The sequence below is a fragment of the Bos javanicus genome, chromosome 22 (assembly GCF_032452875.1).
Source record: "Bos javanicus breed banteng chromosome 22, ARS-OSU_banteng_1.0, whole genome shotgun sequence".
Taxonomy (NCBI): Eukaryota; Metazoa; Chordata; class Mammalia; order Artiodactyla; family Bovidae; genus Bos; species Bos javanicus.
In genome coordinates this window covers 60,366,139-60,393,857 of record NC_083889.1, presented here as the reverse complement: position 1 = coordinate 60,393,857, position 27,719 = coordinate 60,366,139, and the positions used below count along the sequence as shown (strand labels likewise).

The 27,719-nt window shown below is 60.4% G+C and overlaps 1 protein-coding gene across 2 annotated transcripts in view; it reads left to right on the top strand.

Annotated features, from left to right (window-relative positions):
* Positions 1–23,199, top strand: part of CHCHD6 (coiled-coil-helix-coiled-coil-helix domain containing 6) — a 100,244-nt gene extending 77,045 nt beyond the window's left edge. The window contains exons 6-8 of one of the 2 annotated variants that reach the window (XM_061397318.1): positions 13,558–13,628; positions 22,194–22,290; positions 23,031–23,199. In XM_061397318.1, coding sequence (XP_061253302.1) covers positions 13,558–13,628; positions 22,194–22,290; positions 23,031–23,036 — 174 coding nt within the window. In that variant the 3' untranslated portion in view covers positions 23,037–23,199. Of the gene's footprint in view, positions 1–13,557; positions 13,629–22,193; positions 22,330–23,030 lie in introns of both variants that reach the window. The other variant, XM_061397316.1, reaches the window with a different exon arrangement.
* The last annotated feature ends 4,520 nt before the right edge of the window (positions 23,200–27,719 follow it).

Sequence of the window (27,719 nt, the reverse complement as noted above, 5' to 3'; positions counted from 1 at the left end):
TGGGCAGTTACTGAAAGTGTCCAGGAGACCCGTGGAGATGCGTAGACACCAGTCCTCCGCACAGCAGGAGCTGGGGCTGGGGGAGGCGGAGGGGCTGGTGCGGGCCGGGCACCTTTTCTGGGGACAGCTCTGTTTCTGTAACGGAGGCTATCGCTGTTGTGTTTTTATTTAAACTGGGCCTCGTTTGTTGAAGGCTCAGACCTTGACATTCTCAGCTTCTGTGCACAGGGCTTCAGGGACTGGCTGTGTCAAGCTCCTCTTTTTTTCTTCCATCTCCTCTTAGCTTAGGTACTGATGGTGGAAACCTGTTTAGGGGCATTGGAACCACAGCTGGTCCTCCTGGACTCCCAGTAGCTGGGAGCTGGTGTGGGTGGCACGAAGGTCAGGCTCTTGCCCTGAGGACACCGTCTGACCCGCTGTGTGCTCGGCGGTGTCGGGCAGGAGAAACCGGGGAGCTGCGGAACGCGGCCCTGGCTCTGGGGAGCGGACTTCGTGACCCCTGTGTCCTCACCGGTCACTCTGCAGGACGGCTCGGCCTGTGTGGCACGTGGTGGCAAGTGTGGGAGGCGTGTGAGGCTGCTGCAGCAGCCCTGTGTGAAGGGCCCGCATCCCGCACGGACAGTCTCCTGTGAGCATGCCCCCTCGGGAAAGGCCCAGGTCTCCCTGCTCGTTCCTCTCCCGGCCTCTGGGTCCCCTTGCCCCATCCAGCCCCGCGTGTCCTGGTGGTGGAACCTACTCCTCCTCTGCTTCCTGCGTCCTCATCTGTCACCCACAGGAGGGGCGTTGGCCCTGATGGTCTCCTGGCCTGGTGGCCAGCCCCCTGTCCCCGTCCACGGTTCTCACGGCCTTGTCTGCCCTGTGCCTCCTCGCCCAGCCCTGGACATCACCTGCTCGGGCCTGGTGTGTTCTTCCCTCTCCCTTCTCCTGGCCCAGCTCCGTCCCCCGGCCCTTGCCCTGGCTTCTGCCCCAACGTGGTCGATTTGCCCTGCTGAGTGCCAGGTTAGGACACTGTTCTTACACGTCACGGCACCAGCCCTGCAGGACCCAGAGCAGAGAGGGGGCGGGAAGGGCCGTCTGTGGACGGCAGGCCCCGCGCAGGTCCCTGCAGAGAGCAGGCTGCCCCACCTCTGTCAGCAGCAGCTCAGGCCTACCTCCAGACAGGACGTGGGGCCAGGCGGGCTCCGCTCCCACAGCAGGCAGCGGGCCGGTGCTGTCCGAGGGTCACTTGGGGCTGTGTGGTCTGCAGGGACACTGGGGCTCCAGGGGGCATCTTACCCAGAGCCGTTCTGAGTAAACCCGAGTGTCTGCAGGGGTCTCGGAGGTCTCAGAGTCACAGGGTTCTGGCTTCTCAGCTCAAGCAGAGGGAGGTTGGCTTATTCACCCGAGTGAGAATCTCACATCATACGTGAGGTGCTTTGGGATGTACGGAGTTCCGGCCTGTCCCGCCTCTGGGAGGACTGTCCCCGTGGACCCTGTGGGCCTGGCTTCCTGCTGTCCTCCCAGGAGCAGCACAGGCCATCCCGCCTCCTGTTCAGAGGGCCACACCTGGCAAGCATTGAGCACGTGCTGTCGGCCTCCGACGAGAACGCCAGGTGCCCGTTACGTGAACACGACATGGCGGCACCTGGCTGTTGGTTCCCAGCTCGCGGCGTCGCCTGAACACTGCTCCATCCCTGTGGGTGCCGGGGACACAAGATGGTTGTTGGAGAAGCTGGTGGACGGTGCTGCCTGCGACCCTAGAGACACCCCTTCCGTCAGGTTCCCACCAGCCCTGGACCCAGAAGCTGTGTTGCAGGCCTTGGTCGGGGGGCTTGGGAGGGGCCCTGGAGCTCAACCATGGGGACGCAGCAACCGGTGCTCGGGGCTGGTGGGGGTAGTGAGCCGGACTGTCAGGACCATGGACTGTGTGAGGCGGCAGGTCTCCTCCAGACCCTGGAATCTCACCTTGGAGGTCTTCCGTCCTATCAGTGGTGCCCTGAACACGCCCCCCCACGGTGAGCACATGACCTTGAGCACGTGACCTTGAGCACACGGGTGGGTAGCGCTATCCAGGGTGCTCCCACCCTGTCCTGTGACCACCCTACCCCAGGAGAGGCCTCCTGGAAGACACACCCGCTTCACATAGAAGGTCTCACAGCAGACTCCAGTTGAGGCAATGCCGTTTCTTCTAGATGACTCTCAGATGTGTTAACCATGGAAGGAAGAATGAGAACTGTGAGGAAAGTCAGAAAAAACCTGCATCAGTAGAATTTAAAGAGGGAAAGCAGGCAAGTGACTCAACAGATGGAGGAGTTGAGCAGAAAGCAGAGAGTGGGTTTAAATGGAATCTGAGAGGCATCTGAGGGGTTTTGAAAGGGAAACATGCAGATTACGAAGATTTTAAGCTGCTGGGCTGTGAATGATTAACTGCTGGCTGAGATTCTGAGGCCAAAATCGTGCCTCTGTTGAAATGAGAAAAACGACAGTGATGTTCGAAATGCCTCAGTTTTCAAAAAGAAGCTCAAGAAGGATAAATCAGAAACTAACAAGATTTTTACCTACAAGCAAGGAGTGGGAATGGGCTCGGAAGACAGGGAGGGTAAGGGACGTCCCTGAGTATATTTTTTATAAGTAGTTTGACATTTGAATCATGTTGCTATTTTTCTTATTCAAAAAATTACATCAACAGAAATGGGATTAAAAATTAATAGAAGCAGAAATAAATGAACCCAGCTGTCTGTCAGGCAGATAGCAGCCTGCAGAGAGGGAGCCCCCGGGGGGGATGGCCAGGTTCCCCTCCCCTGCTCCCCGCCAGGGGCAGCCGGGAGCCCTGGATACGTTGCGAGCCCCCGAGGACTGAGAGGAGGAGGAGCAGCGGGCTGGCCTGTGTGCGCACGCACCCTCCCAGGGACGACGTCTCAGGCCCAAGCTCATGGCAGACGGCCACCCAGGCGGGCTCCTGCTCCTCCAGGTTAAGAGGGAGCCCCTAGCAACACTGGAGGTTGGGGGGTAGCCCCCGACATGTGGCCCCAAGAAGTGTTCTTCATCCCTGGGGCTCAGAGACTCGTTTCTTCCTGTGAGACCCCACGTGGGTCAGCAGCGCACCGGGGAATCCGGCCCCAGCAGGACCATGGGGCAGCCAGGGGCACTGACCCAGGAGGAGCGCTTCGCCCTGTGGACCAGAGAGAGGGTCCTTGCTCCCACACAGACCATCCGTGAGCCGCTAGGCAGCAGGGCCCCTGCTGCCTGTAGGCCAGAGATGCCGTCCCATCTGGAACACTGGGGCCTGCCCTGCCGGAGGAGCCCCAGCAAGCGGCCGGCGGGGAGCACTTTCTGCCCCAGGGTCTCAGAGGACCCAGGCGGGTGCAGACGTGCAGTCAAGGCTCTGTCTCCAGATGCTGAGCAGATTGCAGAGGAAACCCGAGGGAAGCTACGCCTGCCCTCACAATCGTGAGATCTGAAAACTAGAGGCGGGCCTTGAAAGCAGGCAGGGAGGACTGGTGTTCTGGCACTGATGCGGTGGGTAACGGAGCCCTGTCTCCCCTGAGGCCAGAAGGGAGCGGTCTGTTACCAAGTCCTGAAAGAAAACTCAACCGTGAGCGCTGCACCCGCCCAAGCTACCCTTCCGGAACGAGCAGGAAATGCCATTCTCAGGTCACAGAGAGCTGGGAGAGGGTGCGGCTGCCCAGCCTACCTGTAAAGAGTGGCAAAGTAAGTTCTTGAAACGGAGAACACGATAAAAGAAATAATTTGGGAACATGAATAAGAAAGAAAGAACAAAATAAATTAAAAACGCAGATAAATACAAGATTATCTTTTGTCACAGCAATTTTTGAAATCATACTTGATTGCTATAAAAGGTAACAAGTTATGATGTGAGACAAATGCATCTATATCTATATCTATATATGCATATACAGTCTGCATATCCAAGCTGACTGTAGACAGTGAGGACGAAGGAATGTAAGTGAAGTAAGGCTTTCAGACCTCACTCTGGGTAGTTGAGCATTAATAGCAGCAGGTTGTACGTTACACGTGTGTTATGATATTACACAGCGCAGCCGCTGAGAAAGTCAGATTAAGCAGTAACTCAGACACACTATTAATAAATCAGATGTTTAACCCACAGGAGGAAAGAAGAGAGAAACAGGAGGAACAGAGAGAACAAACAGAAAATATGTAACGAAACGGTAGACTGAAGCTCTGGCTGTCAGTAGTCATCCCAAAGGTAAGTGGTCTAAATAAAGCAGTGAACGCTGGAGGTTGGCAGGACCTCTCACACACGTATACATGCACGCATAGCTGCACTGTCTGTGAGAGACTCAAGTACAGTGCCAGACGAAAAGGAAAAGGCTGAGGCAAGATATATAAGCACTGAGCCGGAAAACCATGGGGCAGCCATTAGTATCAGATACAGCGCTTCAGAGCAGAGAAAATCACTAGACGCAAGGGGGGCGTTACCTGACGACAGGGTTCGTCCACCAGGAGGGCATCGCGGCCCTCGGTGAGCCTGCACCAGAGAAGGGCGGCTTCACCTCGGTGGAGCAGAAGCCGACGGGGCAGAAGCAAGCAGTCTCAAACAGGAGTCTGAGTCCTTAACACCCTCCTCTCAGCAACAGATGGAAAATCAGCCAGGATATAAAGGGTCCAAATGGCATATAATCCAACAACAGCAGAATTCAAATGTTTTCAAGCACCTTTGAGACCAAGATAGTCTGTATCGTGGGCCATAATACTAACCATAGCAAATTTGAAAGACTCGAAACCAGCATATCAAAATATATGGGCTACAACCTAAGCAGAGTTGAATGGGAAATGTATAGCAGTAAACCCATAAATGAGAAAAGTTTCAAAATCTCAAAAAATTAGGAAAAGAACAGCAAAATAAACCCCAAGCAAGTATAAGGAAGGAAATAATAAAAGATAGCAAAAAATATAATCATGACAGGAAAACACCAGAGGGAATTATTGGAACAGAGCCCTGGTTCTTGGGGGAAAATTGGTGAAATCGACAGCCTGTAGCAGGGACAATGAAGGGGTAGCGAAAACACGAGCCCCTCAGCAGCGACGCGGGCTGTGTCCCCACGGACACCACGGCCACTGGGACAGAAGGGAGGAACTCCGCCTCGTGCTTGTAGAGCCTGTGATGGAGAAGAAATCGGCCAGTTCTCGGAAAACCACAGACTGCTAAAACTCAGCCCAGATGAGGTTGATACACAGAATAGTCCTATAACCTCTGAAGAAATGGACTTCATGACTATAAGACTCCAGGAGAAGAAATCTCCAGGTCAAATGGTTTCTCTGGAGATCTCTACAAAGAAGAATTACGACCAATTCTACACAATCTCTTCTAGAAAACAGACACTCAGGGGAAACTTCCCAGCTCATTTCATGAGGCCGTATTTGTCAGACGAGCAGTGTCACCAAACCAAAGATAAGGGAAAACTACAGAGCAATGTCTCTCATGAAATTAGACACCAAAGCCGTGTCTAACCGAATTCAGCAGTGTGTGAAAAGAATTATACACCATGTGTGTGGATATCACAGTATACAAAGTGGGGTTTATTCTGGGTGTGCACTAGGTCAATGCCTGAAAATCAATGAAATATGTCATATCTAACAATCTAAGGGAAAAATCATAGGATCATATTAATTGATCCAGAGAAGTATTTGAGAAAAATCAGCTCTATTCACGATAAAAACCCTTCGAAAATCAGGAGTGGAAGAGAACTGCCGTAACTAGTTAAAGAGCGTGAGACGAGAGACAGAGACAAGTCCCCAGACCCTCAGCTGGCACCAGAGACAAAGGTGAGGCTGGATGTCCATCCCCGCGTGGGCACAGCGGGGCTGGCACCAGGCAGGCACCAGCCTCTGGGGGAGACAAGGAAGAGAAAACGAAGGCTGTAGGTCAGAAGAGAAGGAACGAGACGGTCCCTGCTTTCAGGTGACCTGAACATCTTCATGGATGACCAGAGGAGCCCAAAAGAAGAAAAGAAAATCCTGAAACGAATGAAGGCATTAGCAAGGTCACCAGATGCAAGATCCACACACAAGCATCCGCTGCATTACAGACTGCCGTGTGCCAGCAACATCTGGATCCCGAGATTAAAGCCAGCAAAAGCAAGATCTGTAAGCAGACCTCATCAGAATCAAAACTCTGGTGCTGTGGAAGACCCTGTGAGGAGGATGAAAAGAGGAGCTACAGACGGAGGAAAACATTTGCAAAGCACACACCAAACAAAGGGCTGTGATCTAGAATATAGAAGATACTCTGACAGCACTCCCCGAAGTTAAATATATAAAACCCAACAATCCAATTAGAAAGATCCACCACAGGGATATACAGATGACAGACGAGCACATGAGAAGAGTTTCCCCATTAGCTGTTAGATATGCAGATTGGACCTGCAGTTGGCACTGCGTACCTGTCGGGGCAGCGGACACCTTTCCTTGTGACATGCTGAGGGGTGTGCAGAGCATGGCGAGGCCACGCACGTCCACACGGCACACGGGAGCTGGCCTGAGAGTGGTCCCCTGAGCCGGTGTAGACGCCTTGTGTGCATGACACAGTGTGTGTGACATGCTGAGGAGCGTGTAGAACGCAGCAAGGCCACGCGTGTCCACATGGCACAGGGGAGCTGGCCTGAGAGTGGCCCCCCGAGCCGGTGTAGATGCCTTGTGTGCACGACACAGTGGGCGATGACAGACAAGGGTTGTAACATGGTGGATCTTGAAAAGAAAATCTAAGCCCAAACTGACACAAACAGCTCCAGAAACAGGAGGAAAGGACAGGAAAGCTGTCTTTACAGAAGAACCACTGATAAATGTGGAAGGAACGATGGACTGTCCCCCGCTCACTGCGGTTGTAGCGAGAATTACTTCAGGCAAAAGCTGCGACTTCCACGTTGGGAGGGAGTGTTCCAGCACCCCTCCTCAGCTCACGTGCTTGCTGTCGAGGGGGCGGTGTGTGGCCGAGGTTCTATGTTCTACACGGCACATCACCCCTAAACTGAGAGGCGTCCGGTGTCTGCCAGGCAGGGCCACGGGCTCTGTGAGCCGGGGGCTCATGAGAAACAGGTCCCCTCTGCTCCCTGAGGTCGGGAGTTTCCTGTGGGCGTGAAGGGTCCCGGCTGCGGTAGAAATCCAGTGTTTATCTAGAATATCAGCGTTCCTCCGCTCTCGGGGGACGTGGCTGAAGTGTTGGGAGGTGAAGTGCCCTGGTGACTAAAGCAGCTCAAGTGGCTTCAGGCGGAGAGAGCGGGTGAGTGGGTGGACAGGCGGGGCCCCGAGCCCTGCCCTCCTCTGCCCCGCCTCGGGCAAACGGCCCCCAGCCCCTGCGGGCGGCTGCCACGTGCTGCTTGGGCTGGAAACGGTCTTTCTGGGTCTATCTTGTTTCTCATGTATTTATTCGCTCTCGAGCTTTCAAGTTGCTCAGACCCCTTGTGGACCCATGTGCCGGCTGCCAGGCCCTCAGGCACAGCCCAGCAGCATGGGCCCACGCCTGTCCCACTTAGGAGCTCCTACTGGCTTGCCGTCTCCGCGTCCATGGACTTTATTTGTGGATATGAAAATAGGACCTTTTAAAAGTACCCTTCAGCAGCACCCACACGTTAGGCTTCCACGAGGACTGGTTGGATTTCCTGGGTGCTGTGACATTTCCACGCACCAGGGTCTCACGTGTGCTCTGCACCCGCACCACGGAGCTCCTGTCTCGGCTCATGTCCGTTCACGCGTGTGCTCCGCGCCCGCACCGCGGAGCTCCCACCTCGGCTCATGTCCGTGTGCAAAAGGAGCTGAGCCCTCGCTTGCACCTGTTGCTGTGTGTGTCCAGGTCTCCCACAGAGGCAGCTCTGGGAAGGCTGCCTGGTGCATCCGGCTCCCAGCCTCAGTGGACTCTGTCTGCAGCACCAGCAAGGTGAGCTGTGTGACCGCACTCAGGCTGGCATACAGCAGGTGCTCATCACAGCCCCATTCCCTCCTGTGGATGAAGTCAGAGGGGAAAGAAGGAAACCCTTTTCCAGAGTCTCCTACAGGCATTCGTAAACACTTAGCAAGAGCCTTTATGGTGCTTGAATTGAGTTACTCATTTTTGCAGTAACGGAGGGAATTCTCTTTAACTTAGGTAACAATTTACACTTCATATACATTGAGCCAACAAAGTTCCATACAGTCAAAGCTATGGTTTTTCTAGTAGTTGTATATGGATGTGAGAATTGGACCATAAAGAAGGCTGAACATTCAGAAAACTAAGATCATGGCATCCAGTCCCATCACTTCATGGCAAATAGATGAGGAAACAATGGAAACAGTGAGAGACTTAATTTCCTTGGGCTCCAAAATCACTGCAGATGGTGACTGCAGCCAAGAAATTAAAAGACGCTTGCTCCTTGGAAGAAAAGCTATGAGCAACCTAGACAGCATATTAAAAAGCAGAGACATTATTTTGCTGACAAAGATCTGTCTAGTCAAAGCTATGATTTTTCCAGTAGTCATGTATGGATGTGAGAGCTGGACTATAAAGAAAGCTGAGCACCAAAGAATTGATGCTTTTAAACTGTGATGTTGGAGGAGACTCCTGAGGGTTCGTTGTACTGCAAGATCAAACCAGTCCATCCTAAAGGAAATCAGTCTTGAATACTCATTGGAAGGACTGATGCTGAAGCTCCAATCCTTTGGCCAGCTGATGTGAAGAAACAACTCATTAGAAAAGACCCTGATGCTGGGAAAGATTGAAGGCAGGAGGAGAAGGGGGCGACAGAGGATGAGATGGTTGGATGGCATCTCCGACTCAGTGGACATGGCTTGAGCAAGCTCAAGCTCAAACTCAAACCGGGAGATGGTGAAGGATAGGGGAGCCTGGTGTGTTGCAGGCCATGGGGTCGCAAAGAGTCAGACACGCCTGAGCGACTGAACAACAGCAACAGCACACTGAGCTATGTCATCCCCACAAAGTGTGCTGTCTGGCAGCATTTTGAAGCTGTCCTGAGATCAGAAGTTGGCCTCAGAGGAGGTGACAGCATGCAGAAGCGTCACCTGTTCAGGGCGAGCGGGAGTAGGGCTGTCTGCACAGCTGACTGTGGGAATGGACCTGCTCCCAGTCCCCTGGGAGGTGACAGGGCCCATGAGACAGTCCGCTGTCTTTCCTCCTTTGATTTTCTTTTAAAAATTCTCCAACCACAGTATCAAGCCACTGGGAAACGTAGTGCTCCTCTGTAGTATGCGGTTTTGGAATTCAGCCAGGTTTCTCAGAGGGTGGAGTTCTCTGTGGAGCGGCAGCTGTGGCTGATGGCACAGTGTCGTCAGCAGCAAAGCAGGCTTAGCCTCAGGCACCCCTGGCTGGGAGCAGTGGTTCTCACTTTGGGTGCCCAGGGGACCCCCCCGGGAACTTCTTTAAACACCGATGCCTGGGCCTACCCCCCGACCACCCACCAGCCTGCAGGCCGGGCTCCGACGGCCCTGTGGCTCCAGCGTTGAGGCCACAAGGGCGGGGAAGCATGGAGGACGGGGCCCCACCGAGGGCCCCAGGAGTTTAGAAAGCAGCTGTGCTGCCCGTGGGCGCCCTGGTTCTGCACACCTGTGCTCCCAGGCGTCCCGGGCACTCAGGTCTGCATCAGGAGACTCAGGAGCTCGCTGACCAGCAGGGCTGGGGCCAGTCCGCCCGTCAGACAGGCTGGGAACTCTGCTGCTGCAGGCCCCTGCCCTGGCCTCCAGTGGGCCCATGCTCAGGCTGACCGCACGGGGGCGCTTTCAGCCCTGGGGCCAGGTTCTGGAAGCAGGTGCCGGCAGTCACTGCCGCAGGAGCGACCCCGTCTCAGTGCCAAGCACCCCTGCGTGGGGAACCTGGTCAGCACCCCTGTGGCCAAGTTCCGGCCCCATGTGGCTCCTGGTCCTCCAGCTGCTGTGGGGAGCGGTCCTGGGACCTTGACCCTGCAGCCCTTTGCTCAGGGTTGGGTCACCAGCCAGTCACAGAAGTGGAGTTAAATTTTGTCTCTTCATTTTAAAAAATTCTTTTAAATTTTCTGTTGTGCTGTGCATCTTGTTTTCATGCTACTCAGCTCTTCATTCAGCAGATACGCTTCTGTGAGTGTGCGAGGCAGCTGACCCAACAAAGGCCTGGCTGGCTGCCACAGAGCTGCCCGCCTGGCGGACAGCCTCCCGCCACCATTGCAGAGCTCGCGTGTCCCGGTCCGTCGTCTGTGCTCCCGGCAGCTCCCCACTCCAGCCAAAGCTGATCCCTGTCCTGAAGGGCCCTGCTGCAGGGCGCGGGCGTGGACCCCGCGTCACATGGGCCTAGTGCGGTGTGCGTGTGTGTGTGCGTGCCTATGTCTGCACTGATGTCTGCATCTACAGGGGGACTGTCCACACGGAGCTACCCAGGATGCTCGTTTTCTCTCCCTTGTGAGGGCGAGTGGCAGCCCCCCCAGCCACACTCAGCAGCCCCTCGATGTGTGAGGACACTCAGCAGGGCCTGGGGAGCCCGGGCCTCGAGGGGCTGCAGCAGCACGCGGTGGGGCACCTCCTCCCTGACGGTTCACAGGTGCCGGTGCCCACAGGGGCTCTCACCTGGAGCCAGCACCACACTCCAATTAGCAGTTCACATTGCGGCCAGGCCCCACCGGCAGCCGGGCGGGCGGGCAAGGAAACAGACCGTGAGGGGATCCAGGCCATGAGGGGGCCTGGCGGGAGGGGGCCCCAGGGGAAGCGCCGCTCTGGGCTTGGAGGGCCCGCTGGCTGGCTGGTCCTGGCCTGGGGTCCCCCTGAAGCCCCTGGGCCCCATGGCCACACGCGGTGGTTTGCTCCTCGCGGCCGCAGAGCAGAGCCGAGACCATCTCCTCCTCTCTCCTGAAGTGTCCAGTGAGATGCTATCTCCTGGGGGAGGGTCCGGGCCCCTCCTCCAGCCTGGCCGTGTGCCCCGTGTCCCCCTGCCCTGGGGAATCTGCCCTGCTCCCCCCTCAGCCACTCCTGGGGGCCGCTGCTTGGGCACCGCCAGCACCAGCAGCTCTGGCCGTGGATGGCGCAACGCAGCTGGAACTCCCTCCTATGGGGAGCTTTCCTCCAGGAAACACAGTCTCCCTCCCAGATAATTCCCTTGGCTGCCGTGCGGTGGGTGTTCAGTTTTTAAGAGTTTCATTGTTTCCTCTGTGCAGGCCCATGCACCCCGAGTGTCTTAAACTCGGCGTCTCCATAGCCTCTGCAGCAGTGCCCATGACACTGCTCAGGGGCTCTGTGACTGTCCGCAGGGCAGAGAAGCGGGGCAGCAGGCCCCTCAGGCTCCAAGTGCCAACTCATGCAGGAGCGGCACGCTGCCCTCCCCGCCTCGCGGGCGCCCACCCTGCTGTGATGGGCACTGCCTGACGCGCCCCCCTCCGCCGTCCCTCGCACCTCCACCCGCTCTTTTGAGCTGAGAACCCAGGCCCTTGGAGAAATCAGACAGGATGAGATATGGAAGCTGCTTGCGAAGTAACTGAAGAAACACTGTGACTCTTAAAGCCCATGGAGATAAGGCTCACATCTCCTTACTCATGTTGTTTAATGTTTAACGGCAGCTTTAATTAATGGAGATGAGGTCTTTTGGTTTCAGACTCACTCTGAGCAGTGGGAGCGGAGGAGGCCAGCTGTTCACGGGTGGAGGAGGGGGCTCCGATTCCTTGGGTCTGCTTTAGGGGACAGGTGACCGCCAGGTGCAGGAGATGGGGTGCCACTGGGTTCCCGGGCAGCAGGGCTGGGGGGTCACGGTGCCACCACACTGAAAAATGAATCCTTGCAGTCCCTGTGGTCGGGCTGTGGCGGGACCCCCGGCACGCACAGGGTCCTGGCGTGCGTGGGGGATTCCCCATCCTTCCCGAAACCCTTGCGTGGAGTCTGTGAGGGCCTCGCTCTCGGTGGCGGCAGGCTCAGAAGGCGCACCTGGCAGCGTCCCCAGGAAGCGGGGTGGACGCAGGCTGCTGCTCGCTCCAGGGCAGCGGTAGGGGCAGCCGTCCTGCTCAGGCAGGTCAGACGGGCAGGCGGAGGGCGGGCCTGAGTCCTGCGGCCGTGGAGGAAGCGGCTCCGGGGTTATCAGTGCTTCTCGGCCTGCACGCTCTTCCTGTGACAGACCTCACTCACCACAGGCCAAGCCCACAGCCTGCCTGGCTGTGGACCCAGGCTCCCCACAGATCCAGGTACCCCCGGCCAGGCCGTGCATGGAGGAGGAGGTCGGAGCCCCCAGGCCCGTCCAGCCGCACGGCTCCCTGGGGAAGACCGGGCGTCAGCACGTCCCCACAGGGTTCGGGCGAGCCTGGTGGGGTGAGGGGAGCCCTGTTCCTTTCCTGCCTGGTGCACTGGGTGTTCAGCCCATACCGCTCATCGGGGGGCCTGGGCTGTGCATGGTCAGAGGTGAGGGATGTGCTGGGGGAGCTGGGGCTCACGCCGTCGCTGGGGTGGGGGCCTACGCCCAACATCTGGCCCCCTAGCATGGCCCAGAGCTGATCCCCGCCCTTCCTGGGCCCTGCTGCTCCTCAGAGCCCCTTCCGTGTGCCCACCAGGAGGCAGCTCCCCAGGCCGAGGGTCCAGGACAGGGCCGAGGGCCTGGTCCCGATGCCCCCCCTTCACCCCAGCCCCTGAGGTGGACAGTGGGGTCCGTGAGGCTGGCGCCCACCCTGCCCAGCCCTGACCCTGCCTCCTGTCACCTCCTCTGGTCCAAAAGGCCTAGGCTTCCCCGTCTCCCGTGGACGTGGAGTCGCAGTGCCGGGCTGGGAGGCTGATGGCCGTGGGGGCCCACGTGACCAGGCCTCCCGCACTGCGGTGGGAAGGGGCGGGCCAAGCCTGGGCAGGCCACTGGGCACCTGCTGGTGTCTGAAGGCAGCCCCAGGTCAGGCTCCTCCCGTGGCGTCCTTCTCAGGACATCCTGGGAGACGTCGGGCCCTCTTGGGGCCTCACTGGAGCTGGTGCTGGGGCAGGCGTGTGTGGGTATCCCCTGGAAGAGCCGCATGTGGGCTGCTGGTCCAGTGGCCTGAGGCTGCTCACCTGGCACAGAGAAGTGGGGGACTGACTGGGGGCGCCATGGCTCCACCCGCTGTGGCCCCCGCCCCCCAGCTCCACCCCCCGCGGCCCCCCCACAGCCCCTGCCCGCTGGCCCGCACAGCGGGGTGACCTTGGACGGAAGGCAGCATGTGCCCGGGGCCCGCGGGCCCTGCAGTGCGGCGGGTGTCCTGGCCTGCGGTCCAGCACTTGCGCCTGCGGTGTGGCTTGGGGCAAGTCACTTCAGGTCTCTGGGCGGCAGAGGCCTGTAAGACGGGCTTGGACCAGACGGCGCTCAGCAGACGCCCAAGGGACAGTGAACATCCTGGGCTGCGGCCTCGCAGTCTCCAGGTGCCTGTGTAGCCAGAGCGGCCTGTGCTATGAGCTCACCAGTCGCGTGTGTGACCACGTGTCCATAAAGCTCTCCTACAGGTTGGGGAGGGCCCTGCTCACAGGGTCTGTGTGTGCTGGGCCGCCTGCTGTGCTGCCAGGGGAGTCTGCGGGCTGAGCAGGGCGGCGGGCGGGATGGGGCTGCAGGAGTCCTCTGTGGTGACCCGTGGCTCTGTGTTCTCTCCGCAGAACCTCGAGGCGTACAGGCTGTCGTCACAGCAGTTCCACGAGGCAGCCACGAAGATTGAGGGCGCCATCAAGTAAGGGCCCCTCCTCCTCCCTGCAAGCTCAGCCGCAGCTCAAAACTGCCCCTCGGGGAGACCCGCCCCTGTGCCGCATCCCGGGCTTCTGGAGGGCACTGCGGCCGCGTGGAAACCCACCCCTGTGCCGCATCCCGGGCTTCTGTAGGGCACTGCGGCTGCGTGGAAACCCGCCCCTGTGCCGCATCGCGGGCTTCTGGAGGGCACTGCGGCCGCGTGGAAACCCACCCCTGTGCCACATCCTGGGCTTCCGGAGGGACACTGACGGCCATGTGTCCCTTCCTGCTCCAAGGCCCCCACGTCCGTCTCATGCCAGGGGTCAGGGCAGAGCCACTCCAGGCCCACGTCCTGCGTGTCCTGTGGGCTCAGATCCCCAGGGAGTCAAGAAGGGGTGCTGCCGGCCCCGGGGTCCTGGGGGTTCCAGGGTGACCTGGCCCTGAGCCACACGCCTCTGCAGGACACTGGTCGGGGGAGCTTGGGCGGCGCAGGGCTGAGCTACAGCGTCGTGTCCGTCTGTCCTCCCACACTGGGGGCCTGGGGGTGGAGCGTCAGGAAATGGGGCACAGTCTGAGGCAAATGCAGATGTTACTTGGGGTGCAGACCTGGAAGGGTCCGCAGGGCCCCATGGGGCAGGAGAGTGGGCCTCGCACGGCGACAAGGGCACGGCTCTGCTGACCTCCCAGGGGCCATGTCGTCTCCAGGCCCGCATGCCTCAGGCCAGAGCCAGGGCCCCAGGAAGCATGGTGATTATGGCTCAGTGCGCACGGCTGTGAGAGGTCTGGGCAGCAGTCCGCAGGCCCCAGCGGAAGGCGGCAGCATCAGAACCCAGGAGCCCTCTGTCCCGAGGGTCCACCTCCTGAGAAACGACATGCAGGGCACAGGCTGGCCACCGCCGCCCTGGGGCTTCCTGCGTGCTCTCCAGAGGCTGTAGGTGTTATTGCCCAGGACTGGGGCCTGGGTCCCTGGTGCGGTCAAACCCCAGGGAGTTGAGGTCCCGGGTTCTGAGGCTTCTCTGCCGTCCAGCCTCTGGGAAGGGGAGAGTACACCCTTGGCCGTGATTGCTCACAACCCCTCAGAGTGTCCCCAAACATCAATCTCGCTGTTACCCCCACCCCCCAATGCATTTGCAAATGAGGTGGGTTTTGGGGCCACTGCCTGGGGCACCCCGAGACCACAGGACCCCATGGGCAGCCACTCGATGGCTGCTGCAGCCCCGCCAGCCGGAGCCTACTGACCACTGGGGTCACGCTCCGCAGGCTGACCTCCAGCTCCTCCCGGAGGCTGCTGCCGTGTCGCGGACACGGTCCCTCCGAGCCCCGCCCCCAGGGCTGCCACGCCCTTGTATGTGGGGACTGCAGGCGCCTCCTGGGGACAGCGGTCAGGGTCCCGAGGCTCACGGAAGGTGCACTGTTTCCCTCCCCGCCTGTTGGGTACATAGCCCTGTCCCGGAATCGGCTCCCGGTGGTCCCTCAGGGTGCTTGGCCCTGGGGCCTGGCCCGTGCCCGTCGGGTGTCACTGTTAGCCTGCTGCGGTCTACTGGTCCGTGGGACCAGGCCAGCCCCCTCCTCTGATGCTGTCTCCTTGGTCAGGGAAACTGGCTGTGCCTCAGACAGGGGTGAACTTCTCCATATTGGTTAGAAATACGGACTTTCTAAAAGTAAAAAATGGGGTCACTTCAGTTCTAGATAGCAAAACCAGTTTTATGACATTTAGTTCCTTGTTTTAAGGACACAGCCACTCGGGTCTGGGAGTCGTTTTGGAAAGAGTGTGCGTCTTGCGCATGGCCTGGGTCCCTGGCGCCTGCACAGCCCTGCCGTGTCTCGGCGACGCAGGACACTGGCCAGAGCAGCAGCCAGGTTTCCCCTGGGTCTTGGTTTCTGCTGGCAGGATGTACGTGTTGGCACGAAGCCGAGGGGCCCCCGGGCCTGTGATGCTGCGTCCTTTGTGCCCCTCCCACTCTCTGGGGTCTGCATTAAGGCCCACCAGCCTGTGCCATGCTGGCCACTAGGCGATCTTGAACCAGGTCTAAGTGCTGCTTCACCGGCCCCATCTGCCCCAGCAGCCTTACAGTGACTAATCCCTGGGGCCCAGGTCTGAACAGTGACCAGTCCCGGGGGGCCCAGGTCTAAACCGGTGACCAGTCCCGGGGGCGTGGGTCTGAACGGTGACCAGTCCTGGGGCCCAGGATCCCCGGGTGCCTGGTCCTCGGGGCCAGGCTGGAGTCCCGGGGGAGGACAGCGCCTCGTGGTGAGACGCTGCAGCCATGTCCGGCGCCTGGCTGGAGCGCGTAGTGGGGAAGCCTGGTGACAGGGGACTCTGCTCTCATGGTTTATCGCTGTGCATTCTGTGCATCCGCTCAGGACCGTGAGCAGCTTAGTACAATTGCCTCTTTAAGCAAAGGCCAAAAGTCTGGTTGAAGTTGTAAAAGGAAAACTAGGACTTTTGTAATACAAAGCTTGCTGCTCATCCTGGATATGAAATTTATGACACTTTCCATACAGTAAAATGAGCAGTGAAGCTGCGTTTATTTCGTCAAAGGCAGCAGAATGTGTCTTGAGGAATTAAGGAAAATTAGGAAGGGTGATTTGCAGCATAGCAGATCTCTCACACGGTGAACAGAGCTGATCGGGAGGTGAAGTGCACTCGGTGAGGGCTGGACGGCCTGGGTCGGTGGGGACAGCAGGCTCTGGCTTTTGCTTTGGCTGACGTGGCAGGAAGTGCTCAGCCAAGGAGTTCACATAGGTTTCACATCGAAGGCCTGGGCCCTCCCGTGCAGTGTGTGTGTGCATGTGCGTGTGTGCACTTGGCCTGGACACACTGGGTCACTTGCAGTCCCCCATGTACTGTGCCCAGTGGGGCCAGCGTTCCTGTGGGCAGCGGGCAGGGGCAGGCAGACCCTTCCTGGACCCTGTCCTCAGTCTCTGCCCACTCTGTGGACAGTCACGCCGCCGGGCATCAGTGGGCTCCTGGAAACACACGTCACTCCCTCACCTGGTCCCCGTGGCCCTGTCTCCATGTCCGTGAACGTGGGCTTGTGTGCTCACTTTAAATACCACATTGCTGTCCTGCAAGGGCAGAATTCTCCTTCAAACCTTGCAGAACTGTTGTTGGTACTCGTGGCCGTCCTGGTCGCCCCGCACGTGCCTCCTCCAGCGCGGAGGGCAGGCCGCTCCTCCTGGGTGTGCGGGCCGCTCGCCGTGTGGGCGTCCCCAGCCCAGCGCGGCTCTAGCACACGGGCTCTGTAGTTGTGCCCACAGGTGTAGTGTATGGCCCTGGACGTGTGGGTCTTCCCAGACCAGGGGCAGAGCCTGTGTCCCCTGCGTGGGCAGGTGGAGTCTAGCCTTTGGACCAGCAGGGAAGTCCTAGCATCAAAATTTATGTAATCTATTACTTACTGAAGGAGACTGAGAAGCGTCCCAATTTTTTTTTCTTCTACTGATATAATGACAACTATGACAGACAGCTTGAACTGACTTCATGCACTTATCTTTCAGTCCTTCTAGAGGGACTTGTTGGTCAGAGAACATGCGTGTGCAGGCGCACACGTGTGCATACACACACCTGCCATGATTTATTGCCACCCATGCATGCTTCAGGCGCCCCCCCCTGTGGTTTCTCGGGTGTGGGGTGTGAGGTGCAGACCCACTTCGGTTCTTCACCAAACGGGGAAGCTTTGTGCCCTCGGCAGTGATGGAAAACCCCACCCAGCCACGCACCGTTGACCTTGGGTCTCCTTCTGGACACTTGGGGCCAGCGTGTGCATTCCAAATACGTGTAAACACGCCTTGCCACTCAGTTATTTAAGACATAAGCTATGCAGCAGAGCAAGTCCTTGCCCCTGAGAGCTCGTTACAGCGCTTTTTTTAGATGATGCAGAATCACTTTGTCACACCGCCCCCTGCCCCCGTCCCAGCTGGAAAAGGGGCCCCGGTGGGCTCTTTCAGGGATACACGCATCCTTTTGAATATATTCAGTCATCTCAAATGGCCATGCATGTTCAGTTTTATTTTGTCTTATTTTGAAGTGATTTCAAACCAACAGAAAGGTCACAGGAATAAGCACTCGTGCATTAACCCAGGTACCGGGTGGTCATGCCCGAGTCTGCATCCTCACCACTGCCTTGAGACAGAAGCACCGTCTTCCTCTAACCCGGTGACTCACTGCCCCCAGGGCCTCCAATCTGCCGAGCTGCCCAAGGCCACGCTCCGTGACCATAGAGCCCTTCCGGTCTGCAGCCATGCTGCAGACCCCGGACACGTCCCCCAGGCTGCCACGGCCCTTCCTGTTCCGGCACCTCCATGACCAGAATGCAGGGGTCTGAGCTGGTGATGCAGGGGGCTGGTGGGGCCGACTGGGTGAGGACAGAGGACCCGGGGGAGGGGACAGGCGCCCGGGGATGCAGGAACTGGAGCAAGCGGGGTCTGCCTCGCTTCCTCCAGTGCCCCCTGCATCCCGGGGCCTGGCCTCCTCCCTGCCGTGGTGACTGCTGGTCGGGCCAGGTGAGGGGCCAGGACCCAGCTGTCCCCAGGTCCCCTGCGCCCCCGGCACGGGCTCGTGCAGTGCGTGCGTGGTCAGGGGGAGAGCACGGGGATATGTGGGCTTGGGACAGCTGCCGCTGTGGCTCTGGTGGGCCCAGATGTGGTGTGTGCACCCAAACCCAGTGTGACCCCAGTGGGGACGGGTCCTGGCGGCGGGCTGACAGGCGGCAGAGAGGATATAGGAGACAGGCCTCGGCCGTGTTCATTCCCTTTGCTGGGCATGCAGGGTGTGACCCCAGTGGGGACGGGTCCAGCCCGGGGAGACTCAAAGGTCGGGGCGCTGCTTCCGAGGTGGAGGACCGCAGGCCCCCAGCAGCCCCCGTGTCCCCACGGGGCCCTCCTGCCACGAGCACCTGTCTCCTGTCCCCGAGCCCTGTATGGCCCTGCCGGCCGGCCCCCGATGGGGCTCTACTGGGCTTGACTGCGTAGGGCTGTCCTCTGCTTGCGAGTGACTCCAGTCAAACCCCTTTGCAGGGCCAAGGGTCTTCATTCGGACCTGCTGAGGCTGAAACGGCCGCTGTGGCCCTCGTCCCGGGGTCTGCACGCCTGGGCAGCCAGCCTCAGGTTTTGGCCACTGCTGCTGGTCAAGGGCCCTGCCAGCCCCTCCTGTGGGCGTCATGCCTGTCTCACAGTGGCCACCACGGACATGCCAAGGGCAGCGCCCCCACCACTGTGTCCTTGCAGCTGCAGATGGACCCCAGGGATGGGCCTCAGCCCTCGGGAGACACTGAGTGTGGCTCCCACCCAGTGCCACGCCTGCCTGGCCCCCGGTGAGCCTCCTCTCTCGGGTGCAGTGCCCTGGACGCCACCCGGAAAGCTGGCCCTGAGGGTGCTGGGCCTCAGCGTGCAGGCAGGGGCTGCTGGCCCGTCTCTGGGCAGAGGGCGAGGACTGGGCGGGCACGGCTGTGCCCGTGTAAAGGCTTCAGGAGAGCGGGGGCGCAGCGCAGCAGGGTGGAGGCTGCATCCCTCATGGGGTGGCAGCTCCCAGGGAAGCATGTCAGGTGGCCGGTCAGCCCTGGATGCTGGGGACGCTGGGGCTCAGCGGGACTGGAGCAGGGGGCGGGGGCAGCCTGAATTCAGTTCTGCAGGAGATCCTGGCCTGGGCGCCCCACCAGCGGGCTAGGAAAGGCCCCAGGAGTGTCTCAGGATCGGGGGAGCCAGACTGGGGTGACTCCGGTCAGCAGGAGATGGGTGGCCTCGAGAGAGCAAGGGAAGAGGGGGTCCAGCATCCAGGTCTGGGGGGTCCTAGGCATCGCTACACCTTCCCTGGTGCCTCCCACCCCTGGGCCTCAGGGACCACAGGGGATGGCTCTCCTGTCCCACGGGTCCTGGCGTGGGTCTGCTCGGACACTCCTGACCCCTAAGACGTGCTGTCCCCTGGGCCCACATCCCTTCCACGCGTCTGCTGAATCGCACTCCTGGGTGGGGGTGGGGGCGGACACGTGCCTCCCTTGCAGCTCTTTCACAAAGGGTCAGGGTCAGGAGTGGCCTGCTGGCTCTGTGCATGTATGTGTCTGTGCACGTGTGTGTGTGTGTGTGTGTGTGTGTGTGTGTGTGTACAGCCCAGAGAGGAGCCCTGTCAACGGCTAAGCAGCCCTGGGGGTCCGTCTGTGCCCCATCTCCTCGGGGGCGAGCTCTCCCAGGGTTGGGTTGAGGTGGAGGCCCCCGTGGCTGCTGGCTGATGGCTGAGTGCACAGGAGTGGCCATAGCAGGGGCAGAGCGTCCTCAGGGAGCAGCCAGGCCTGCCTGGCCCTGAAAAAGATGGATGTCTGGCCCCAGGGAACCCCCCGGTCCTGCTCCGCCTGTGTGGCTCAGGAAGGAGGTGTCGGAAGGACGTCTGTTGGCCAGGTTCCACTGCAGCCCCCCGGGGGGCAGTTATGTCAGCAGTGGTGACGGGAGAAGGGCAGTGATGCGCTCTCGTTGGCACAAGGAGAGCCTTTGAGGGACACGTGAGGGGGCCGGGCTCGGGCCTGTGGGCAGCGGGGTTTGCAGGTTTGGGGGGGCCAGCCCCCTGCTGGCATGGGCGCCCGCACGCGGCTGGGCATCAGCCCTCCCGGTTAGGAACGTCCGGCTCCACGGGGAACCGGAGTCCCATGTGTCTTCTGCTGCTTTTTTGTGCCCTTCGTGGTGTCTTCCCCAGAATCTTCGGGGAGTTTTCCCGAATGGGAGTGGTCAGTGGATGCAGCGTGGAGCCTGGGGCCGTAGAGCCAGACAAGCAGACCGTTACGCTTGAGTGTTTCGTGCGGTGTGGCCTCGGGCGGGTCGCCTAAGCCCTCTGATACCAGCATCCCCACCTGCAGAATGGGCCACTGTGCGGGTTTGGACCTGGCAGGCTGGTTCTCAGGATGACCTGGGCCTCAGGTGCAGCTGGGGCAGCCTGGAGGCGGCCTTCCCAGCCGAGCCGCTTGCCGAGGAGCCCTCTGTCGCGGAGGATGCAGGTCCCTCTCTGTTAGAAAGGACCGGCCAGCTGTCTGCCTCCTGCTGGCTTCCACCCACCCGGCGCTACACCGCTTCCCTAAATGGCCGACTGTGTTTCCTGGGCGTCTGCGGCCGATGGGCAGCTCCCCCGGAAGCTCAAGGGTCTCAGGCCTGTGTCCAGCGTGTCCGGCTTCTGTGCTGCTGGGAGGCCTGGCATCCTCGGCTCGTGGGCATGTCTCTGCAGCCTCTACGCTGGTGCCACATGGCTTCTCTTGGTGGTCTGTGTCCCTCCTCGTCTAGGGAGACACTCATCATGCTGGATCAGGGGCCGACCCCCCCTTACCCACCGTATCCACCAAGACCTCGTTTCCAGCTGAGGCCACGTCCTGAGGTTCCAGCCTTGCCCAGCCCTTGGTCCCGCCCCCTGCCGTGCATTGAGGCTGGTGTGAAGGACAGCAGGGGATGCCAGGCTGGAGCACTGTCCAGGCACAGGGCTCCCTGCCCAGGGCCAGCGGGGTGGAGGAGGGCAGAGGGAAACACACAGGAAGGTGTTGCAGGGAGGACGGCGGAGAGGGGATGCCTGTCTGGAGGTATTTGAAAGGCCCTCCGTTAGCCTCATCCACATCAGTGGGCCTGGGGCTTGGAGAGGAGGGCGTCGTGCAGCACTGGGGGCCGGGCGGTCAGAGACTGGGGCGAGGGCCACCGACCCCCGTCCTGCCATTACCCACGGACAGGAGCAGTCTGAGCTGTGCCACAAGCAGCATTCCGTCCTGGTACCTGATGGGGCTGGACTTTCAGGACTGGACCTGGGGTAGGGCCATTGTCCTCCTGCAGGTCCCGGGAGATGGGAGCAGGGTCCTGCCCCGGTGCCCGAGCTCGGCCTGGGCCCCAGGGCTCCCGCGTGGACCCGCCTGGAGCCCTGGACACTCTCTGAACGTGTGTCCTGGAGCCTCCTGGTCTCAGCTGCTGGTGTGTGGGGTGCGGGGTGAGAGATGGCACCCCGCCTGGAGCTGCGGGGGCAGGGTCCTCAGCACATGTGTCCTGGGGTGTGAGAGCACATGTGAATGTGTGCACGTGTGTGTCTGTGTACGTGTGAGCACATGTAAGTGTGTACATGTGTGTCTGTACACATGTTTGTGCACATGTGAGCGTGTACCTGCGCACACAAGTGTGACAGGGTGTGTGCGGGAGAGCATGTCAGGCCCAGGGAGGGGAGGGTGGGAGGGGCCGTGGGGGAGGCGTCAGAAAGGAGCTGATTTGAGAGTGAGCTCTGCTTCACTTTCTGTATTTGCTTCGCGCTTTGAAAAAGAGAAATCCGCCATTCTTCAGATGAGTGTGTGTGGAGTATAGTGTGTGGCCCAGGCCTCCCTTGACGAGCACAGCAGGGACGGTGTCCCCCCCAGGCCCCTGCGGAGATTCCCTGGGAAGGGGTCTGGGCGTCTCTGCTCTGCCCTAGGCATGCCATGGTCTTCCCATGTCCTGCGTCCTGCGTGTGTTAGCTGTGAACTCAGACATCTCTGGGGGAGAAGCGGGCCCACAGCAGGGCGGGTGGGCGGGGAGCCCACCGGGGAGCCCCATGGGGTGACCGCAGCCCCTCCTGTGTCCGCAGGCCGCGCAGGGTGGAGCCCGTGTGCTCCGGGCTGCAGGCCCAGATCCTCCGCTGCTACCGCGACCGCCTGCAGGAGGTGCTGCTCTGCGCTGACCTGGTGAGGGCCTACCAGCACTGCGTCAGCTCTGCACACAAGGCACGCGGGGCCTCCCCCCTACCCCGGGCTCGGGCGGGGCACGGGCGGGGCATGGGCGGGCCGGTGGTCACCAAGTCAGCGAGGCTGGGTCAAGCCGGGCCCTGGCCTCCGGGGTGTCCTTGTTCTGACGTCTGGGCGGCTGGGGAGGAGGCCCGGCGCAGGGTAGGGCTGTGGCTGTGGTCTGTGGGCTGTACCCCGTGGGAGGCAGAGTGGCGAGGCGGCAGAGGGCAGGGTGCGGCCCGATGGCCCTGGCCTGGGGGTGGAAGGGGGTTGTGGTGGTCCCGGGCTGACCCCGAGACCCTGCCTTGACCCTCCTGGCCGACCCCCAGGCCCTCGAGAGCTCCGGCCTGCCTAGGGCACCAGGGAGGGGCAGGTGCCTGTGGGTCCCCCCGGACCTGGGCCAGCCACAGCCCTGCTGCCCGCGTTGCTGAGCAGGTCCCGCCAGCCCGCACCTTAGGGTGGAGGCCCTCCAGGAGGTTTCACTGGGAGAATCGGAGCCACAGAGAGAACAGAGGGAGCCCTCGTGGGCTGAGGGGAGCCGTTCTCTGCACCGAGTCTGGGCCCAGGGCCAGGGCAAGAAGCCGCGGGTGCAGAGCCGAGGGGGCTCCTTCCAGGCCTGGAGGCCACTGGGGAGGACCCCGCTCAGAGCTGGTAGAGCAGAGCCGGGGCAAGCACACCCAGCGACCGGACTCTCCTTGCAGGGTTGACGCAGCCTCGCGCCGGGCCCGCCGTGACATGGAGCCTGAAGCCCGGACCTGCTGTGGGGCCACGGTCCAGACCACTGCGGCCTCCCTGCCGGCACCCCCGCCCCTGCGCTGGAGAAGGCGTGTGTGTGCCCCGCTCGCAGACAAATAAAGCAGACATCCTGTGCCTGGTGGTCCGAGGGCTGCCTCCTCGTGTGCACACGGCCTCCGCACCCCAGCCCCCAGCCCATCCTGCAGAGACTGTCAGGGTCTGTCCCGCTGAGCAGCGTCGCCCTGGCCTCACAGGAGAGGGGCTCGAATGGGCCCAAGGAGGGAGTGGGGGGCCTTCAAGAGTGCGGGGGCGGGTCAGAGCCCAGGGCTGGAGCTGGCAGGACTGGATGTGAATGGGGAGGGGGGAACAGGCTGACTTCCGGCCGGGTGAGCTGGTTCTGGGGACTGAAGACTGAGGGACTGTGAGACAGGGGTGACGCCTGGGTGCGGGACTGGGGCGGGGCAGCGTCCAGGCTGGGCTGGTCGCCCAGCTGCACGTGGGCTGAGGAGACACCCCCCAGGAACCCGGGTGGCTCCCCAGCTCAGCAGGGGACACTCAGGCAGAGACGGCAGCAGCCAGGTGGGCGGCAGGCGCCCGGAGGGGCCGGCCCTGTGTGGTCAGCTGGAGGTCACAGGTCGCCAGCTCATGGACCCTTCAGCTGGAGCCCCCACGGCCCTCCTGAGGCCCCGGCAGAAGCCTCTGGTGCCCAGGGCCACATCCAGCCTCCAAGTCTCCCACCCAGGAGCAGGCTTGCCACAGCTGTGCAGTGGCCTGTGTGCACCGTTGCGTGTCTCAGCCGGCCATGCCTCCGCGTGCTTCTGCCCCGGCTCCCTTTTGCCCCAGCACCTCCCTGGGCTCCCTGGGTTCCGAGCCAGGCTTCCCTGGTCAGAGTCCCCCCATCCCCAGGGTGGCTGTGGGCTGTGCCCCCGAGTGTCACTGGTGTGTGTGGGGGTGTGTGCACACGTGTGTGCCTTTGAACCTGTGTCTGGGCCTGCGTCTCCAGGCCCTGCACGTGGCCATCTGTGGCAGGAAGCAGGGCCTGAGAGTGCGGCATGGCTGAGGGCTCAGGGCAGGCATGCTGGGCCCAGGTCCCGCTGGGTGACTGTCCACGGGGGTGGGTTCCCATCCCACCCGGTCACTGGGGTCAGCGTGACATGCCAGCTGGGATGTCCAGGGTCTAGCCAGGAGCCAGAAAGTCCCGACCAATGAGACAGAGACCAAGTCCACGGAGGTGGTCCCCAAGGACCTGGAGGAGTGAAAGCCTGGGGGTGTCGTGATGAGCCCCACGTGTGCAGCAGTGGGATGCTCCCACCACCCCGGCTGGGGGCGGGCAGGGGAAAGGGTGGGCAGTGACCACAGGAGGCTGAGCCCAGGGGAGGCAGCTGCTCCCGCCTTCGCAGCTGCATCTCAGGGCTGCGACGGGTGCCACATTCAGTGCTCAGCAAGGACAGGGAACCTGCCGCTCAGGCCCTCCAGCCTGCGGCCTGTGGCCTGAGTCTGCTCCCTCTGGTAAGTAGCTTTGCTTCAGAGCAGCTTGGTGGAGTGGGCACAGAGGCTGCACGCCCAGTGACCACCCACTAGAGTGGGCTGCGTGCCCAGCGACCGCCCGCTGGAGTGGGCACGGAGGCCACGCGCCCAGCAACCACCTGCTGGAGTGGCCACAGAGGCCACGTGCCCGGTGACCGCCCGCTGGAGTGGGCACAGAGGCTGTGTGCCCAGCTGCCTCTGCCCCCCGCACCGTCCCTTGTGGGCAATGCTGGCCCCAGGGTCAGTTCCTGATGGGCGCCCCACACGTTCTTGTCTGCCTGGGAGTCCCAGGGCACCCCCGTCTGTGCCCCAGGCCTGTGGTCTGGAGCGCCGACCTGGGGCCTCCGTTGAGGTCACGGTGCTCGGGAGAGGCCTCCCCGGGGAGCCGAGTCCCCCCGCGCTGATCACGGTGTGGGTGACAAGGCAGCACACAGGCTCTGCCCACCAGCTCCGCGGCCATGAGGCCCCCAGAGACTGAGCCTGGAGCTCAGGAGTCCATTCAGAAGCTCAGTTGTGGAGAGGGACAGGGTCGCCCGTACACACATGACGGCCCTGGGAATGGGTGGGGTGCATCCGGCTCGTTGCCCTGCGCTTCCGTGCACTCAGGGTCATGCTGTTTGGTTGGCGGTTTATGTGACTGTTTTCTGCTCCTGACTGCGATGCCTCTCTAGCACCACTGTCCCCGCCTCCAGAGGCTCATGGCATTGCCGACCCGTGCCCGTGTTTGGGGGCTCCTGCCTTCACTTCCCACTGTCTGGCGGGCCCAGTGGGCACCCCTCTGCAGAGTCGACCTCCTTGAGCAAAGGACATCATACCTGCCCAGCAGGCAGCGAGGGTGTGAAGCCTGCCTAGTGTTTATGGGGGACCAGAGGGTTTGGGGGGCCGGGGGCCGGGAGTAGGGGCTGCCCACACCCAGAGCAGCAGCCAGCCCGCCAAGTCTGGGTCCCGCTCCAGGAAGACACTTCCGCTCCGTGCCTGACAACCTGCCTCATTAAATTTAATGGTTGGTCATTGCCGGTAAATAAACATCAACTGATCATGAAGACACGTTTGCTGGGGTTTAGCTGTGGAACAGGTAGACCAATGACATGGTGTTCAGCCTCAAAACACGGGTGCCCAGAAGGAAGCCTTCAGAGGGAGGGCAACACCCCAGGCTGCCTGGAGTGCCGGGGTTGGGGTAGACTGGACCCCGCAGCACGAGGGACCCCCGTTCCAGCAGACAGGTGGGAAGGATCCGCTGGGTCGTGTGACAGGGAGTCCAGGGGGAAGCTGTCAGTGCAGCTGGATCAAGGGGCTCAGACACGGGGACCGGGCCTGGCCACTCTGATCCCACTCGGGCCCCACAAAGAGCCCGCAGCGCCCGCCTTCTGGAGAGTTCGTCCCCCTCTGGGTCCAGCGTGGGGCTATGGACAGACAGCACGCCGCCCAGGGCCTCAGCAGGCCGTCGCCTGGGCTTCTGGGGGTTCAAGGCCTGCAGGCGTCCAGCGGGATCCGCCCTCTCAGCCACAGTCCTGTCGGGTCGCACCACAGAGCGGCTCCCGGGGCCGGTTCGCTCGCTGGGTTCCAGGAGGGTGACGAGGGGGCCCGAGTGCCTGTTGGACCGTCTCCGAAACCTGTTAGTGGGAGATGGGGGCCCACAGAGGCGGCCGGGGGCAGAGGTGCTGCGCGTCCTTGCGGGGGTCCAGCCCCAGCTGATCCAGCGAGTTCGAAGCGGGGACGGCGTCGGCGAGGATCAGGATGCAATAGCTTCAATTAGATATTAATTAAAGATGTAAAGAGTAATAGAATGAGGATAGCTCAGTAGGAAAATTCAGTGGAGAAAAGAGGCTGAGTAGCTTGGTTTACGCGGGAGACCAATAAAACTTCAAGACAAGAAGTTTGCGCCACTTACGTAGGCCACAGGCGTCCTTCCGTTCTCCCGAAGGAGAGGAGACACTGAGGCCTCCCCGGTCGGATCTTAGAAGCCCAGGCATAATTAGTAAGCATGGCGGGTTCCGCACTCCAGATGGAGACTCAACCAGAGTGAGAGAGAGACAGCGACATGGGGAGACCAGTATTTCGAGAAACTGATCCCCATTCTTTATTTTCCATGGTCTACTTTTATACACTGAGATGTTATGCAAAAGTCACGTGGGGTCAGCAGTCCTGACTTTTATCAAAGTCAGGTGCTTCATACAAATGTATACAGAGGTCTTAGGGGTGTTACATCATCTTTTGGCCAGGGGGCCTGCTGACAATTTATGACCCTCTCCTTGTGACAACAGTCAGTCAACCAGGACACTTATTTCTCCAGGGGTGATTATTCTTAAAACAGACACCACTCAAATAAAGTTACATTCCTATAGGGTGACGGTGTAGTGGGTTTTAGTTAAGGAAAGAATTTACTTAGCCTAAGGTCTAATGTGATTAATATCGAAGGTTAATACTTATTTCTTCTATATATTCATTAATGTGTGTAAGGGCAGGGGATATGGAGACTTAGCAACAAACATTGGCTAAACAAATGAAAAACCCTTCACCAATACAATTTCTAATCAGCCCATTATACTTATAGTTTTCTAACTTTTCTAAGGAACCTGTTTTTAGAAGGTTTAAAGCATCTCGTGCCTCTCACGGTTGGGAGTTTGTGAGCAATCACATGTGGCCAGACAAGCCTGTCAGGCAGGCTAGAGAACCTTCAGAGGAGTTTGTAGGTTAAAACACTCTTGTCACACCCAGGCGTTTTTATTAGCTGGAGCTCTAAGTTAACTCCTTCTCTGAAAGAGGTGGTGGGGGACAGCCCCCCGTAAAGTCAGAGGTGTAAGTGAGAGCACAAAGTAGTAAAGTAGGCAGGCTCTGGTTATGGGGGGTAGATGCTCGAGGATTTCCAGGGGGACTCGAGGCTCGATCCCACCTTTGCGTATGTCAAGCCTCCTTCCTCATGACCTTTGCCACGGGGGGAGTACCTCACTCTGGCCCCCAACACGTCCTCTCTGCAGAGAGGCAGGGGCATCCTGGGTGAATCTCTGCCAGGACATGGGGAGCTGGGGACACCGCGCTCCTGGGAGGTGACCGGGGCCTGGTGGGGAGGTGGCCTTTCCTGGGGCTTGGTTCATGCACCACTTGGATTTTTTTTTTCATCATGAGCG